General features: G+C 39.1%; 1 protein-coding gene across 6 annotated transcripts in view; it reads left to right on the plus strand.

The window, feature by feature from the left end:
* The window catches only part of MINDY3 (MINDY lysine 48 deubiquitinase 3), a 70390-nt gene that overhangs the window by 35123 nt on the left and 16558 nt on the right, over positions 1 to 18709 (plus strand). For 5 of the 6 annotated variants that reach the window (XM_080917572.1, XM_080917573.1, XM_080917575.1 and 2 more), the window contains 2 exons: positions 1056 to 1136; positions 11271 to 11343. In XM_080917572.1, the coding sequence (XP_080773698.1) occupies positions 1056 to 1136; positions 11271 to 11343 (154 nt within the window). The remainder of the gene's footprint in view (positions 1 to 1055; positions 1137 to 11270; positions 11344 to 18709) is intronic. The other variant, XM_080917574.1, reaches the window with a different exon arrangement.

The following is an 18709-nucleotide window of genomic DNA, read 5'->3' on the forward strand; positions in this document are numbered from 1 at the left end:
GCCTCCTTTTTTAAACCTCTCCCTTCGGTGCACATGCATCTAGACTGTCCAGTATGTGACTCAGTCTAGGCGTGTCAGAACAGCGCTTGTGACTCTGGCTCTGTAGTTGGTGCTTAAGTTCAGCCAGGCCCTGCCACCATGCCTGCCTCTCTGCTCCCACTGAGTGAGGCCTCAGTCTGCTCACCCCCACAGCCACACCCACAGAGCAGCTCACCTTTCCCTCACTCATTCCCTTCTCTGCTGTCCTCAAGGGAGCCTTCCCATGCGATGACTGTTCTGCTGCATGTTAACATACCCGCCTCAGCCTTGCTTTCATAGGACAAAGGAATTAAGTTTTCTGCCCATGAACACAAGAGTCTCTGTTTTCCACTTCCCTCACAGTGAGAGTAAATTCCAAAGGGTGGTGTTAAAACAGGGGCTGCTGGCTAAATGGAAAAGGATAATGTGCCCTGAGTGGGGCAAGTAGCTTCTTACAGTGTCTCAGGCCGAGGAAGAAGAGCAAACTAGATGGGTGAGATTCATTCTCTTTAAAGGCAGTGTCCTCACAGAAGTGCAGACTCAGTTGCTCTAAACATGACAGGTTGTGTAAATCTGTTGTATGTCCTCAGTCACAAATGAAATGATGCTTACAGGTTTTTTTGGCACAATCTTATATATGGATATATAGCCTATATATATATACATATATATATATGTACACACATATATATGTATATATATATATATATGATTTACAATTGTTTAGCCTTATAAAGTAATTATAAATTTATGTCTCTAAGTTTGTGCCAAGTTGAGATCCCAAAGAGACTGTTCTATCTGGGAGATATAGCAAAACCTGAGAATGATTTCTTGATCTTAAGTCCTTAGTTTCAGCTGTGACACATGCGTGTGAGATTCAGTATAAGCTTAGGTTCCTTGTGCACTCAGCATCTAACCTCTGTGGGTAAGACGTGTTAATGAGACACCTGATATGCTTCACATATTTCTGCACAAATATTTAAGGGACAGCATAAAATATTTCATTTATTTGTTTTACTTTGCTGAATTTATTCTAGGTTGGTTCTTACTTGAAATCTCCAAAATTCCCTATATGGATTGTTGGCAGCGAAACTCACCTCACCGTATTTTTTGCCAAGGTATGCTTATGGGGAATTTTTTTTCCCACAATGATATTAGGCAAACAAGTAATACTGTGAGTCCATATTTAGTTTAATCTTTGTGCAGATGACAATCCAACCAGTAATAAATGGAATGTTTTTACACTACAGAAAACACTGTTGCTTTGCTCTGGGGTTGGAGTCACCTCAATGAACTCCTTCCTGGCTCCCTAACCTCTGCTGACTTCAGAGCTCTGGCTTTTTATTTTGTTCAGAAGTTGCCGAGATGTGGAAGAAACCACTTTAGCTTTATTTTAGATTCTTATGTAAAATGGTTTCTAAATCTTACTTGTTAACAAGACATAATATTTTCCACAGTGGCGTGGTAAGAGCTTTGGCATCAAAACCCCTTCATTTAAACCCTAGCTTCTTTGCAGCATCTTTTGGGCTCTTTTCCTCTCTGTTTGCAGTGGGGCTTTATAACAGTACCTAGGTCTTAGAAGTACTGTCAGCCTTAAATCTAAAGTATTTAGTAGTGTCCAGCACAAGGCAAGTGTTCAGTAAATCTGAGCACTTTTTACCACTGTGGTCACATTCATTGTTCAGAAAAAAGTTATCAGACATCTCTGATACTATGAAGAACAAACTGTCAGAGGTTGAACTAAGGAAGAAATATAAGAGTGTATTCTTGAAGTTCCCTACACCAAGTGTACTTTTCTAATTATTCCAAGAGACTTTGGTAGCATGTTTTTTTTTTCCAGTCTAAGTTTTCTTCTGTAAGAATTGTATAAGTTTCATTGAACTGGTAATCTTATGTTTTATTTTTTTCCTGCTTTTCTTGTGTTAGCCAAAGTCTAGCTTATAGGTAAAAAATACGGTACATGTTATTTTTACTTAACCTGTAAACAGTACAAAAATACAGGCCATCCCAATATATTATTTTGAGTTTTAAAGTTGCTGTTCATTTCCCTTTCAAAGTATGGAGGATAAAATCAAACTCAAAAAGCAGAAAACTTAAAATCCTGAACAAACATTTCATCAGCATATATTTCTAGAGAAGATAATCAGTTTAAATTTACATGGGTAGTGCACTTTTAAAACAATTACTTTATCCCCACCCCTATTCTTTAACATTGGGAACACAGACATGAAGCTACACAGGTGTGGAAGGGACTTGAATTTGGGGGCCAGATTCTTATTATACAGCCAGGCTGGTGCTGTACAAGTCTTCCTGCCTCCGTGGAAAATTACTTAAATTGTAAACTATTAACATTCATTTGGGTTCAATTTAAAATATTGTAAAATATAAAGCATTTGTATATTCTTCACTACATAGAAAATGCTAGAAGCTTTGCTGTTCTTGGAATTATAAAACCATTCAGCATTTAGTTTGATCTTCTTAAAATACTTCATTTTTGAGCATTCAAGTTTTACCTACATTTTCGCTGTTATCTTTTGTTTGTTTGTTTTGATTTTTGTTTGTTATTTTGTGGTTAATTTATTTACTCTGTATGTCCTATGGCCCCAAAGAAACATAAGTTTAATCCCCCACCTTTTATTAGAAAAAACTATAATGTTACATGAAATTGTCCTGTAAAGTCATTTCCATAGACTGGCTCTGTGTGTAGTGTTCTGGGTTTTTACTGGTTGGAGTTAGGCCCTTTGTTCTTTTCTCACAGATTGTAGCAGCCTATAAGGAAGCATTGTTCCTTGTCTGCAAATGGTTGCATACCTTATGCCCTGTGCATAGGCTTTAGCTGTGTTCCTTTATTCCTGTGCTCAGTTCTCAGATGGTTTCTAGAGATAGTTGAATCCTGAAATGATGCCAGAAGCTGTGATTACAGTGTTAAACAAACAGACATTGTCTCTGCTCTAGCAGAGTATGGACGAGGCCATGGCTGATTAACACTCAGACATTTCCAACAGTGATGCCATGAGGACTCTCCTGAGTGTAGGAAAGCTGCAGTGTTTCCTAGAGGAGCTGATATCCAAAGTGAGCACTGAGGCGGCAGCGGGCTTAAACTGGGGACGAGAGGAAAGCACTGGCTGCTTGGGAGTAGTCGGAGCAAACGAACATCCTCAGAAGGAGAGCAGGGAGGCAGGCGTGAGGTAACACTGGGAAGAGAGTGCACCATGTTACTCCTTAGCCCAAGAGTACTCAGAGCCACTACACTTGGTAAAAAGGTCAGGACTAAGTTCAGGGACTGTAAGAACAAGCTTAAATTTGCATTTTGAAAGATTACTATGGCTAATTGCAGAAATCAGACATGTTGAAAAATAACTTAAGTGATCCTTCAAACAGATTTTTATCACTTTCATGGTAAGTAGTGTGTATAATTGTTTTAATTCAGTCCAGGGTAATTTTTTATTACCCTTTGATAGTTTCATGCATGCATATAATGTGTCTTTATTAGCACACACCCTCATTCCTTCCTCTAACTCCTTCTGAATGTATCCCTTGCCTCTCTATGCCCCTCTCCCATTTTTTTTTTTTATAATAATTCAGTGAGGGCAGTTTGAGCTGCCCATATGTGGATGGGTGTAGCACATCCACTGTGGCATGGACTATCTACTGCAGACCACCACCCACCCCCTTCCGCCTGACAGTCTTCAGCTCCATGCAGCTTCTTATCTAGGGTGAGCCAGTACAGTCTTGTTGGGATTAAGTACTGGAGCAGGAGCCTCTGTTACTTATAGGAGCAGAAATGACTGAAAAACATCTGTTTCACCAAAAACAGGATGACCTGTGGTCAAATGTAGATCCAAGGTGATTCTCTGAAGCTTACAAGAATTTGTAAGTTTACAAAAAGAGATAAATTATAGTTATGTCCATAAAGTATTTAAGATTTCCTTAAACTTATTGTGGTATCTTTTAAATACCAATTCCAAGAGTTGTAAATAACAGAATTTATTCAGCTTAGGTTCCTATATAACTGAATAAAGGGACTTTAAAGAGTAGTTATAAACAAGCGGCCTCAAAGTATATATGATCGTTAAGACTGCTGTGGTGATTTGAGGGTAGGTAGAAAAAGGTTCTCTCTTTTGAAATAACCTGTCATCGGTCTAAGAATAACTGACCGACCTTTGGACTGATTGGAACTTTTAACAAAGAAGACAAGTGGAAGTTGGTGATTTCAGTTTAGTAATTACCATGTTGTATATTAGATGCCCAGTGACTCAGAACTTAACCTTTTTAAGCTGTTGAACCACAAAAGAGAAATCAGTTTATATAAGATTGTAAGAAAATTTTATTTACACTGGTTTTATTAAAAATCAGTAAGATGGATAATACCATTTTACGAACATATTAGAGAAGTATATTGAAAATGTATTATATATTTTATGAAATTTTCTCTGTTTTTAATTTGAACTTTTCACTGTGTTTTGTAGATCATCTTTCCTGATATACTATGGGTCCTTTTAAAGATCTAACTAAACATGAGCTTGTATTAAAAGCAAAGGTGGTATTGCTATCACTGATACAGTATCCTAAGGAGTTTGCTAGAAAAACTCATAAAAGCTGAGCCTTGTCTTAAGGGAATGTCACAGAATCTCCCGGCAGGAGCTTTGTGGGAACTGCAGAGTGAGGCGGCCGAGTTCCCAGGGGCCTTCCAATAGGGATGTAGGCAGGCGAGATACAGTAAGTAAATGGACCCTTCCTTTCAAGAAAGAAAGACTTTTTCCTGCTGGCTATCTGAGCTTTGGCAGAACAAACCCTCTATTCTGCTGAAGGGAATATGCCCTGTGCACATGAGTCTGCAGGAATTCCTCTGTGGTACCTCTGGTGCTAAGAACTTGCAAACTCACTGCACAGGATCCTTTCAAAGTTTACCCTTAAAGAATTAGCACCCAGCTTAAACTTCCTTTGTCTTTTTAAATTGTTTCCTTTTGATATCAGAAGACAAGGCCAGTTCTTACTAAACAAGGCCGCACACTGGATGACCATGTGTTTCGTGTTTTCTTTGTGGAAGTAACTGCACCCACACTTCCTAGTCAGCGAACCTTTGATTCACCTGTGCTTGCAGTCCAGCTTGGCTCCTTGCATGAGATGTGCTTGCACACTTAAAGGCAAGGTGTGACAGGCTCAGTGGTTGGGCCTTCACCCTCTTGGCTTGCTCTTCTCCGACCATTATTTTCACTTGTGATTCTTTGCCTCTCTTTGTTAATTGGGTTTAGGAATGAATTACTTGGAACATTTTCTTCTTTGAGAACTAATTATGGAGTAAATTTGAATTAATAGAACTTTACATTTGAAAAGTATATTCTAGATATTATTAGATGATCTGTTTATTGTGCATTTTAACCTTGGGCTAATCATTGCTAAACAAACATTTTAAAAAATGTTAGTGACCTACACAACTCAGGGAGTTTTGTTTTCAAAAGAACAGGGTCTAAATTCTTGTCAGTCATTTCAAATTTTCTTTTGTTGTTGGTGTGATTTTGTAGCCTTGATCTGGTTTGGGGCTATAAAATGTTATATTCTCTCTCTCTCTCTCTCTCTCTCTCTCTCTCTCTCTCTCTCTCTCTCTCTCTCTCTGTGTGTGTGTGTGTGTGTGCGCACGCGCACATGTATGCATAGTGTCATCTTTGATCTTTCCTATAATAAAGTACATTTCCTTTCAGGTAGGAGCATAAGAATACACGTTAGTGTTTGAACAGCAGTTCCATGGAGGAGCTTAGTTGATGGAAAGGAGAAGCACGCGCACTGCAGTGCGTCCCTGGGACTGGGTGCTCATTTACTACCACAGTGAAGTGAAGGGAGGGACACCCTGTCTCCGGGTGCTTTAAAACTTCCCAGTTCTGTTTTAATAAGTAAAATGTTTTATAGTCTTTAATATTTAGTGTTCTGAGGAAAATTCACTGTTGTGTATCTTTAATTATTGGATAAAACTCTTGAGATTTAAAACAATGAGCATTTTGTAATAGTTTGTTTCAGTATTTTAATGAAGTTAATTATCTCATCATCTGTCTTAGATTTTACTATTTCTGCTAATGTTTATATTTCATAACTTACCCATTACAGAAAAAGAAAAGATTTAAGAAATTAAAGCATTTATTTTTTTTACCTTAAATTATAATTTGTGTGACTTAACATGTTTTCCAAAATAAATATAACAAATAATTTTACCAAAAATTTTTGAAAGTTTGATAAGAAGTCTATACAAATTAGCCATTTTCAATTATTTTGGTATTAAAAGCATGAAGTTTTAACTATAAGCATCCCTAAGCTTAGCATGTTTTAAGCTAATTTTATTAATTTAGGATTCTGCTAATGATTTGTATCACCACAAAACAAGGGAACCTTTCTATTTTTGATGACTTTGGCAGGACTCTGGAGTAGACCTTCAGCATCCCCTGCACTGTCTGCTGGACGCTTGCTGAGTGGGTGGCTGGTGCGGATAACCAAGACCCTTCTCCATACCGATGTACCTGCTTCTGAGAAGCAGTCCCCGCCCCCTTGTCTGTTGTCATAAGAGAATGCAAATGATTGCCTCAAGAAGATAAGGCATCCTGGGCTGAGGGTTTTAAAGCTGTTCCGTCCTGATAAAGCCTGATTTTCTTTAGTCAGTAGTTGAGTCCACAGCTCTAGCTATGTAACTGGGGGAAAAGACTGTAATCAATAGAGGTTATTACTGGAAGTAGCTTTTATTTTATATAAATCTTACATAATAGATGACCATTCCTAAATGTGCTTACTGAAATTTTGGCCCACATTTTTGGTCTAGTTTTGACATCTTTAGCAATGTGACTGCCAATTCTTGTTTTGTTTTGTTTTGTTTTGTTTTTAATTCTTAACTGGATTGTCTATGTCAAATAGAGGAAATTGAAAGAGTATTTTCTAAACTTCCCTAAAGGCAGACCAAGTATAAGAACAGTCTTGATATATAGGAGAATCATTACAAAGTAGGTACCTAGAGCATTAGAGAGGAAAGATGTTCCCATGGGTTGATTACACATGTACAACAATGGAGAGAGGACTTCACATTGCTATTACTGACGAATGATTACAGTCCCTGAGTTCTTCATAGCCTCAGACATTGCCTCCCATTCCACTGTGCATGTAGAGCTTAGAGTTGTGTGGAAGAACAACCTCAAAGTCTACACTGACTTTGGCTTTGCTCTTACAACAGGAAATGTGCCTCACCGCAAGTGCTGCCATGGAGAGAGCCTGGGGCTTTTTGCATGTTTTTTGAAGATGAAAACTAAAAAGCAAAGGCTACTACCTACCTGGCTTTAAAGGATACCATGTGTTTTGAGAACATTTAATGGTTAATTAAGAAATAGTTCTTGATAGTTCCCAAATGATTTTAGTATAAATAACGAGATGAGGATGAAACAGATTACGAAGTAGCTTTAGCCTTTACTTAAAACCTAAAGAATTTCGGAGGGACTCTGGACGGCAGTATAACATGTCGGCAAGCTAAAGCCTATTAACCTATTTTTACAAATGTATTACTTTGTGTGTATGCACACACAGAAGTTGGAGAAAGACTTTCAGGAATTCTCCTTCCACCATGTGGTTAACAGGATTGTGTTCAGGTTGTCAGCCTTGGTAGCAAGCACCTTCCTCACCAGGCCTTCTTGATGTTGTTAAGTTCAATTTGCATGCCCGCTTTTATTTCTGGGCTCTGTTCTGTAGTGCAGGTCAGCATGCCACACTGCTTTATTGGCACCATCCTCTTGTCCCCATTTGTTCTTTGTGCTCATGGTTACTTGGCTATTTAAGACCTTTGGTAGCTCTTTAATGAAATCTTAAGATTCTTTTTTCTATTTCTAGAAAAAAGATATTAGAATTTTAATAGATACTGCATTGAGTCTTCAAATCACCTTGGGTGGTATGAACATTTTAACAATGATATTTCTTCTGCTCCGTGGTTATAAGAGACTACAGATGGTGTAAATAAAATGTTTAAATGTATAATAACTGTTAGTTATTAATATGACCTAAGAAGCCCCCAAATAATCGAGGCAGAGTCCTATGGAATTTCTTGATCAGTTTTAGCACAATTATTAGGTGAGTTTACTTTAATCTATTTTTCTGTACTATAGACTGTTAATTCTCCAGCTGTGTCCCCCAAGTACTTGCTGTCTGAGTCTTGCTTGGGTTATTTCAGCTCTGTCCTTAGTGGGCATTTCACTGGCTTTGTTCCTGGTCTGTCACATCTAATGAAGACCTCTGTTCTCTCCATCTTATTTCTCCTTCTCCCCTTTTTCCTTTCTTCTTCCTCTTTCTAATGGTCCCTATGTGCAGCCCCACTTCTATTCTCCCCAGTAATTGTCTGTAGCCACTTCTATTTAATCGGTAGCTTTAAATTGGGAACAAGGCTTATACAGCATCATTTGGTGTATATGAGGATCTGTTTGTCAGAGGCAACCAGATCTTGGGGGCCAATATTTACCATTTGAATACATAGCAGTGCCGGACCAACAAGATCATTCACATACAGGATTGTGTTACTGGCATATCGGATACTCCAAAATAAATGTGACACCTCATACCAAAAGGATGAAGGATACAAACTTTATTATCTTATTAGATTAGGGGAGGGCAAAAGCATATGACAGAATTCAGAATTCAGTATGTTTAGATGAGAGAAACTCTCACCAAAATTTCTATAGAAGTCACTCACCTCAGCACAGTTAAGACCTTGTGCAGGCTCTGCACGAGTTCCCAACAGTGAAATACTGGAAGATTCTTTGAGCTCTGGAAGAGGACAAACTTCTACGCTCAGTCCCTATGTCTTTCACAGTATTGAATGTTTCTGCCAGAGCAGTCAGGCAAGAGAAAAGGTAGCCAACCTGGAGTAGAAGAAACAGTCAGCCGATGGTTGTGGGATCTTACAGAGGAAATGCTACTGTTTGGAAACACCACTGAAACTAGCAAATAGAGCTAAAGTGCAGAATGTGTCAGGCACCATTTATAACAGCTACAAATAAGTACCAAGGAGTAACAAAAACAAGGGCTTAAAAGATCTCTACTCTGAAATTGGGAACCATCCGCAACCAAAATGAAAAGAACATATACATGTGGGATTTTTAAAGTACATCAAACTCATCTTCTCAGCACTAATTGATACTACAGAAGGTTGGGTGAACAGGCGAATAGGAAACTGAGTGTCAGCTTGCACAGTTGAAACCTCTGCTTTCAAACTGTTCCGGGCCAGCACTGCACATGTAGTCATCAGCTAGTTCCTACAGACCTCCTACAGAATCGAACTGAGGGAGGGAGGGAGGGAGGGAGACAGGGAGGGAGGGAAGGAGGGAGGGAGGAAGGATGGAAAGATTATAATAGTTATAAAAGGCCTAATGCTTACACTAGAATAAATGTAGAATATAGACAGCTAAGGAACAATACTATCTCCAGTGTTAACAGTGGCTCCCAGAAGGGAGAGAATCCTAACTTTAGCCCAGTAATACATTGAAGGCTATATTGGTGAAGTGAGTTTTAAGAAACATTGTTGGAGAGGCATGAGATGTCCTTAGTTGGAAGAATGCCTACCTAGCATGGGTGAAGTGCTGGATTCTGTCTCAGCATCTTATAACTGGGGAAAAGTGTGTGTGTGTGAGTATATATATATATTTCCAACACTCAGTGGGCAGGTGCCAGAAGATCAGAAGCTCAAGATCATGCTTAGCTTCATAATGAGTTCATGGCCATCCTGCTATGTGTGAGACTGTCAACAAATAAAACAACGTTTGAAATAAGTAAGCAAGCATGACTTACAACTCTTCAGTACCCACCAGAATTACAAATCATTCTTCCCATGATCCAGCAACCCACAGTAGATCTCGCCTACAAATACAGTGAAGCCTGCATAAGACTGTTCCTTCACATTTTTTTGATGCATTGTTTATGATGGCAAAGCATTAGACAGATCCCTCCTATCTGGCAAGTACGAAACTGAATCACCAACTCAGGACAGCATCTAAAGTGACACCCAAGATGACAGCCCTTGGCATGTACAGAATAACACTGCATATGCAGGAAAGGTCTCTGGGGTGGAAAAAAGAGAGCAGACACGACTGATCATGCAAAGCAGCATGGCCTTTACTCTTCTCTTATGGAGTGCATGGTCTTTGTAATTGTTCCCGTTCCTGATGTGCCATAAGAACGGAACATGCCGTTCCATCCTGAGGAGGGTAGTCCCGGGATCAGGTAGAGACTCCATCACTGGTTCATTAGTTCCTTCCTTTATAAATGAAATAAGGGTGGTGAGGTTAGAAGGTAGAATATCTTTCTTTAAAATTTGACCATAAAATATTTTAAATTTAAACATTTATACCTCAAAGCTGTTGTGTTTTGTTTTCTGTGTCTGATTTGGTTTGAGCTGATCTTGCTGTGTAGCCCTGGTTGAGGGTTTGACATGGTTTAAAGGGATGCCTGTTCTCTGATGAGGTGTGTCTCATTGAACACAGATAGAATTGACAGCTCAAACAGAGGCTATGGCCAGTCATCAGCAGGGCCCTCAACTCTGCACTCTCATCAGCAGAAGGAGGATGTCAGTGTGGCTTAGATGTGTGCAATGAGGCCATATAAAGAAGCAATAGCAACAGAGCCCTGTGTGTCTCTGCTGCAGTTTTGATGACCCATGATGCTCACTGTGGTGAAGAAACTCCATCTGTGAGGAAGAAGGAGCAACCCTGCCATAAGAGCTCTTTGGAAGCTAAACTGGCCATGCTGCACATGATAAATGTGTTACATTGCTCTTTTCTAATGTGGTAACTGGCATTACAGTCCTATGTATGATTACAATTTAGTCTTTACTATTAGAAAGATGCAATAGTTTGGTTCCTTGAAGACTAGAGTATTTTGTTTTATTTTCTATCATAGTTTTGTTTCATCGGAAACTAGAGGATATTTTAAGCTATGTATTTCTTTACATAAACAGTAGCATAAAATACACTTACAGATAATAGGTTCTCCGAATATTGAATTTTATAGTAATTGCTTTTATAATGTTGCCATGAATCCTTTTAGTACTCTGTGGCTTACATCGCATTTCTAGCCTCGAGAAGTAAAATTGAGCACTAGCGAGAGTTGGTGATTTCTCTGGCCATTCACCTGTGCTGCATTTATTCTGATTACAAATGCCATCTTTTCTTCCACCCTGGAATGTTCACTGTTAACATCATGACGTTGCATCTGGTTTACAGTGTTCATTTTATTTTTAGGATATGGCTTTAGTTGCCCCTGAAGCGCCTTCAGAACAAGCCAGAAGAGTTTTTCAAACCTATGATCCAGAAGGTAAAGCATCTTGTCAATTCATTGCATACCTTTATGTTTGAAATATTGATACTTGGGTTTTATTCAAAAGATGAGTTGGATTATTGAAGGGAAGATAGGTAGTTTGTTCTTTAAAAACAAAAAGAACAAACCTTAGGAGAAGCAGCAAAAATGAAAATCAGAGAGACCAAGCAGCAAAGCTAGCAGGCTGTGGCTCCCATCAGATGCTACCACTGAGTGATGTTTCTGGCTTTCTACTTATACTAGATGCCAAAGGTTCACTTAATAGTCCTCCTAAGTTCCTAATCTAAATAGACATTGAATGACCAGATCGGGGCTTAGAGAGATGGCTCAGCAGTTAGAGCACTGTGCTCTTATCGAAGATCCAAGTATGGTTCCTAGCACCCCTAGGTAGGCTCACCTGTAACTCCAGCTCCAGGGCATCTGACACTGTGGCCTACACACAGACACACACACACACACACACTCAAAAGTAATTGAAACAAAAATCTTAATCTAGAAGAATATCCTCCTGATCATTTACCTTCTGATCCCACATTTATTCTACTGAAATGAGTTTTGAATATCGTACATGTATATCATATATGTGTCCACTGAGGAGTTTTGATGGCCTTTTGTTTTTGTAGTTAGTTAAACATTATGCCTCAACCCTGCATCTGCCTCCCTTACAGACAACTTATTCTGATGTAAACTACCACACAGAAACCAAAGTTGTTAGGTGAAGAGGAAGAGGCAAATAGGGGAGTCTTTTGGAGTTCTTGTCTTCTGTCTTCACTCTTGACACCTGTCCTTCCTCCTAACAAGGCTACTTTCTAAGGGTTCTGCTGTCACATGCTTTGTTGACGAGAAACAAAAAGGACTGAAAATGAACATTCATGGCAGTGCTAAGCCTTGCTGATGAGAGAAGGCTTACACCCTCCTTAAGGTCAGTCGCTACAGGAAGCAATAGTATTCCAGAGAGAAGAGCACATTTTGCTTGCTTACTTTTTATTTGATATTCTGGTTTATATGACCTTGCTTTACTAACACACATAAAAATTTGGAGCTGAAAGTCTTCTTTCCTAATATTTTTTCTTCTAATAGAAACATGAATTATACCGCTCAATATGAGTTATATTGCATTCCTCACCATGACAATAAAGTAAACAAATGGACTTGAACTGGCAGGCCAGCCATCTCCACTAGCACCTCTTCCAGGGCACCGCATCCTACACCTGCTTTGGCTTTTCTGAGACCTGCTTTTCTTTTGTATGTATACGTGTGTATGCCAAGCATGGAGGTTGGCTAATACCACGTGTATGCAGGTACTCTCTGAGGCCAGAGAGGGTGTCAGATACCCTGAATCTGGAATTAAAGGTGGTTGTCAGGCACCAATATGAATCTCTACATTTTCTGCAAAGCAGCAAGTGTTCTTAACTACTGAGCCCCTGAATATTCCATCTTCCAAGCATAACAGTGGCTGGTATTTGTGTGGAATATTACAACTTAGAAAGCATTTTACCTCCATGAATATATTAAAGCCATGGCATGCTTCAATTTAATATTAAACTTTTAATATTTATTATTTAACACTAATGTTAATTTAATATTAATTTAACTGACTAGTTATTATTAACATTAATATTGATTAATATTAATATTAATCAGTTGATGGTGATTTAATATTAATTTGATATTAAAACCACAGTCATGTGGCTGGTGATATGGGCCAGTTAGGGAAGAATTCGCTATGCTGGCATAACAAATTAAATTTAGCTTCTAAACACCCATGTATAAAGGAAGCCACGTTGGTGCATGCCTGTGATCCCACTGCTGAGGACACAGAGACAGGAAGATGTCTGAACCTCACAGGCTGGCAAGCTAGCCAAACTAAATCATCGAGCTCTAGGTTCAGTGAGAGGTCTGCCTCAATAGTAAGGTGGTAAGGGAGTGAGGAAAACACCCAGCATCTGCCTCTCACCTACACACACATAAGTGTACACACACACCCTTATGAATGCACGTATACACCCAGAATGACTTACACAGAGTCTTTGCCATGAATTTAGGAGATAGATACTATTACCGTTTCTTTCAGTGTTGTTTAACTATCTTTGTATGTGTCACTTTCAAAGGTACATGTGTATTTTTAAGGACCAAGAGTAGCTTCTAGATGTTCTAGACCCATCAATCTTGACCCCTCCAAGCATCACCAGTGTCTGTTTTACAACTAAAGTCACAGAGATGCTCCAGTGGCTCTGAACTTGTTGGCATTAGACTACTGCTAATAATTTGGTATTGACTCCATTTGCTTGAGCAATTAGAATAATATGTATTTTAGATTCTTCCAGATTCTAGAAGCCTGCTACTTATTTTGATGTCAAACAAAGTTATAAGATCAAAGGTGTATTTTTAAATTGCTAATTTCTCATTTGGAATATTATCAAAATTTTAATCTTAGCAGTGCCTTATTATGCCACTTTAATTACTTGGCAGGGTTTCATGATTAAATCACAAACTAAAAAATGACAATAATAAACAGCTGCTCAGAGCACAGTCAGAACAACTTACCAAGGAGTAAAAACCCTTAGGCACAAGCCTTCAGGCAAGCCTGCGGTTTTATCTATTGATCATTTCCTGGATTTGGATATGGGCTTGGCTCTCAGGTAATCACAGTAATGGGGATTTTTCTAGAGGAGCCATAAAGTTAAAAGAATGAAGCTATCTTGACAAAAGTGTCCAGACAAAGACAGCAGAGACATTTTGTATTATGCTTTCTAGATGCCGAATATCAAGTAGAGATTCGTGACAGCCAGTAAGCAAGAAGACTTTTCCAGATTATTGTTTCTGTCTGCTGGTGGCCAAATAAAATCTGTTTCACATTTAAAGGCTCTGGGCTTTTAGCTGTGACTTAACTAAACAAAGTAATTTTTTTCTACCTTTCCAGTTCATCTATGCAAACTTATGGGCTTGAATGTCTTTAAAAGTGCTTTCAAACAAGTTATTTTATTCTCTAGATGCCATATTATTTATAGTTGCACAAGTTGTAGTTACACCAACCGTATACATTAAAATCTGTTAATTTTTAATTATCACAAATGATCAGGAGCCTTTAAAACAAGGTCAGTCTGTCTTGAAAATGGTAAATGATGTTCAAAATGATTACAAACTAGACAGGCCCTTATACAATCCTGACCAGCCTATGACTGTAAAGTGAGGCAGGCCCCGTGAGCTCCCTCTGTTGTGTCCCCTTCTCAGCACTCTTTCCTTCCATGTTAGCATGCTTACTGTTACCTGTGTTCAGGCTTGTTTAGGCAGACATGCTGTTGACACTGCTTGGGTATAGTTTCCCTGACATTTCTAGGAGCTGAACTCTCACAGCAGATTTTTGTGCCTCTGGCTCATACAGTCTTTCTGTGCTCTCTTGAACAATGTTCCCTGAGCCTTACATACAGTTGTGTTGCAGAGATCAGTTTGGAAGTGTTTCTGTATAATACGTACATCATCAGCAAATAGGGATAGTTTAACTTCTTTTCCTGCTTAAACTTCTTCAGTTTATCTCTCTTGCTTTATTGCTTCAGATTGTGCATCACATACAATATTGAAAAGGAATAGAGATAGTGGCCAGCCCTGTCTCATTTCTGCATTCAGTGGATTTCTGCCAGTTTTTGTCATCGTAGGAAAAAGTTAGCTATGGGTTTCTCATATATAACTTTTATTATGCTGAGTGTCTTAGTTAAGATTTTACTACTGTGAACAGACACCATGAGCAAAGCAACTCTTATAAGGACAATATTTAATTGGGGTTGGCATTCAGGTTCAGGGGTTCAGTCCATTATCATCAAGGCAGGAACAGGGCAGCATCCAGGCAGGAGAAACTGAGAGTTTTGCATTGTCTTCTGAAGGCCACTGGAAGAAGACTGCCATCAAGGCAGCTAGGAGGAGGGTCTTAAAGCCCACACCCACAGTGACACACCTATTCTATCAAGGCCACATTATCAAATGGTGTGACTCCCTGAGCCAAGCACATACAAAACATTATATTCCACTCCCTGCCCCCATAAGCTTGTTCAAACACATGAGTCTATGAGGCCAAACATAAACATAGCATAATGCAAAATACATACAGTCTATAGCCGTCTAAACAAGATTAAAAGTCCAAAGTTCAAGGTCTCTTCTGACATTCATCCAATCACTTATCTGTAATCTTCAGAGCAAGACAGGAAAACATCTGGGCAAACTCCAAACTTTGCTTCACCATGTCTGACAGCAAATTGGTCTTCAGATCTCCAACTCCTTTTTCATCTTTGTTGACTGCAACATTCTTTCTCCTGAGCTTGTTCCATTCCCCATTAGCATTTTTCCTCAACAGATAGTCCATGGCTCTGACATGTTTAACATCTTCAACTTCACAACTCTTGTTCCAATGTCTGGGATCCACACATGATCTTCTGGGCTCCTCCAAAGGCTGGCGTCACTTCTCCAGCTCTGCCCTCTGTCGCATTCTAGGCTCTGGTTGACTCCACTCCACTGCTACAGCTGTTCTGGGTGATCATCCCATCTGGCATCTCCAATACAGTGGGGTCTTCAGGTGCAACTAGACTTCACCAGTAGCCTCTCATAGGCTTTCTTCATAGTGTCAAACCTCAACTTCTTTGCATGGCCCCTTCAATCCTGGTCCATCAACTTCAAGTGAGGCTGCATCTTCATTCACCAATGACATTCCCTGGCCTCTCACAGTGTCAAGCCTCAGCTGCTCTCCATGACCCCTTCATGCCTTCAAAACCAGTACCACTTGAATGATTGTTACTCATTACCAAGTCCAGCTGCAGCAGGTGTAACCTTGACTATACCAGTAACACAGCTTCTTTGTGCTCTCAGAAAACACTTCCCAGATTTCACCTTAGTAATGCTGGTCTCTTCTTTTTTTTTTTTTTTTAACGACTTTATTTTGCAAAACAAAGATAAATGTACAGATTTTAAACATTTTTTACTTAAAATTATACATTTTTGTCAGTACTGTTTTTCAGACATTAAAATAAATTTTACATAAAACCATGTGAATATATTTTTTAGTCAGTACTTGATTTTTTTCAAGGGCTTGACAGTATGCATTGAAAACCTACTAGTTACAATAAGCATAAAGTACATGTAAAACAAAACGCAACATGGAAATAGTCAAAGTCTTCTTGTTTTGTGAATATATGTATATTTTTTGTTTTCTTTATTTCTTGGACTTCATACAGTCTGTGAGTTGTTTCTGGGGGAGTGCAAGCCTCTGGAGTTAGCATCCCACTATCAGTGACTGCATATTATGTCTGTTCTTTTGTGACTGGGTTATCTCACTCAGGATGATCTTTTCTAGATGCAGCCATTTTCTTAAGAATTTGGTTAAGTCATTGTTTCTGGTGGCTGAGTAGTATTCCATTGTGTATATGTACCACAATTTTTGTATCCATTCGTCTTCTGAAGGACATCTGGGTTCCTTCCAGCTTCTGGCTATTATAAATAGAGCCGCTATGAACATTGTGGTGCATATATCTTTGTTGTGTATTAAAGTGTCTCTGGGGTATATGCCCAGAAGTGGAATAGCTGGGTCTTCAGGTAGTACTATATCCAATTTTCTGAGGTATCGCCAGACAGATTTCCAGAGTGGTTGTATTAGCTTGCAACCCCACCAACAGTGGAGAAGTGTTCCTCTTTCTCCGCAGCCTCGCCAGCATCTGCTGTCATCTGAGTTTTGGATCTTGGCCAATCTGACTGGTGTGAGGTGGAATCTTAGGGTTGTTTTGATTTGCATTTCCCTGATGGCTAAGGATGTCGAGCACTTCCTCAGATGTTTCTCGGCCATTCGGTGTTCCTCAACTGAAAATGATTTGTTTAGCTCTGTACCCCATTTTTTAATAGGGTTATTTGATTCTCTGGTGTCTAGCTTTTTGAGTTCCTTGTACACCTTGGATATTAGGCCTCTATCTGATGTGGTGTTGGTAAAGATCTTTTCCCATTCTGTTGGTTGCCGTTTTGTTTTCTTGACGATGTCCTTAGCCTTACAGAAACTTTGCAATCTCATTAAGTCCCATTTGTTAATCTTTGACCTTAGAGCTTGAGCCATTGGTGTTTTGTTCAGGAAATTTTCTCCTGTGCCTATGTGTTCTAAGGTTTTCCCTACTTTCTCATCTAATAGTTTCAGTGTATCTGGTTTAATGTGGAGATCTTTAATCCACTTACACTTGAGCTTTGTACAAGGAGATAAGAAAGGGTCTATTTTCATTCTTTTGCATGTTGAGTGCCAGTTGGACCAGCACCATTTGTTGAATAGGCTGTCCTTTTTCCATTGAATGTTTACTGCTCCTTTGTCAAAAATCAGGTGACCATATACATGAGGGCTCATTTCTGGATCTTCTATTCTATTCCATTGATCCACCTGCCTATTTCTGTACCAGTACCATGCAGTTTTCAGCACAATTGCCTTGTAATATAGCTTGAGGTCAGGGATAGTGATTCCCGCAGATGTTTTTTTGTTGTTGAGGATGGATTTCACTATTCTAGGTCTTTTGTTATTCCATATGAAATTGCACATTGATCTTTCCAATTCCATGAAGAACTGGGTTGGAATTTTGATGGGGATTGCATTGAATCTGTAGATTGCTTTTGGTAGGATGGCCATTTTTAAGATGTTGATCTTTCCAATCCATGAGCATGGGAGATCTTTCCATTTTCTGAGATCCTCCTCAATTTCTTTCTTTAGAGGTTTGAAGTTCTAGTCATACAGGTCCTTCACTTGCTTAGTTAGAGTCACACCAAGGTATTTCATAGTTTTTGTAAGGATTGTGAAGGGTACCTTTTCCCTAATTTCTTTCTCCACATGTTTGTTCTTTGAGTATAGGAAGGCTACTGATTTGTTTGAGTTAATTTTGTATCCGGCCACTTTGCTGAACTTGTTTATCACCTGTAGGAGTTCTCTGGTGGAATTTTTGGGGTCACTCAAGTACACTATCATGTCATCGGCAAAGAGTGATGTTTTTATCTCTTCCTTTCCGATTTGTATCCCCTTGATCTCCTTTTGCTGTCTAATTGCTCTGGCCAGGACTTCCAGTATTATGTTGAATAGGTAGGGGGAGAGTGGGCAGCCTTGTCGAGTCCCTGATTTTAGTGGGATTGCTTCAAGTTTCTCTCCATTAAGTTTGATGTTGGATGTTGGTTTGCTGTATATTGCTTTTATTATGTTTAAATATGGGCCTTGGATTCCTGTTCTTTCCAGGACTTTTAACATGAAGGGGTGTTGGATTTTGTCGAATGCTTTTTCAGCATCTAGTGAGATGACCATGTGATTTTGGTCTTTAAGTTTGTTTATATGGTGGATTACATTGATGGATTTCCTTATGTT

Source organism: Micromys minutus (assembly GCF_963924665.1).
Source record: "Micromys minutus genome assembly, chromosome: 6".
NCBI lineage: Eukaryota > Metazoa > Chordata > Mammalia > Rodentia > Muridae > Micromys > Micromys minutus.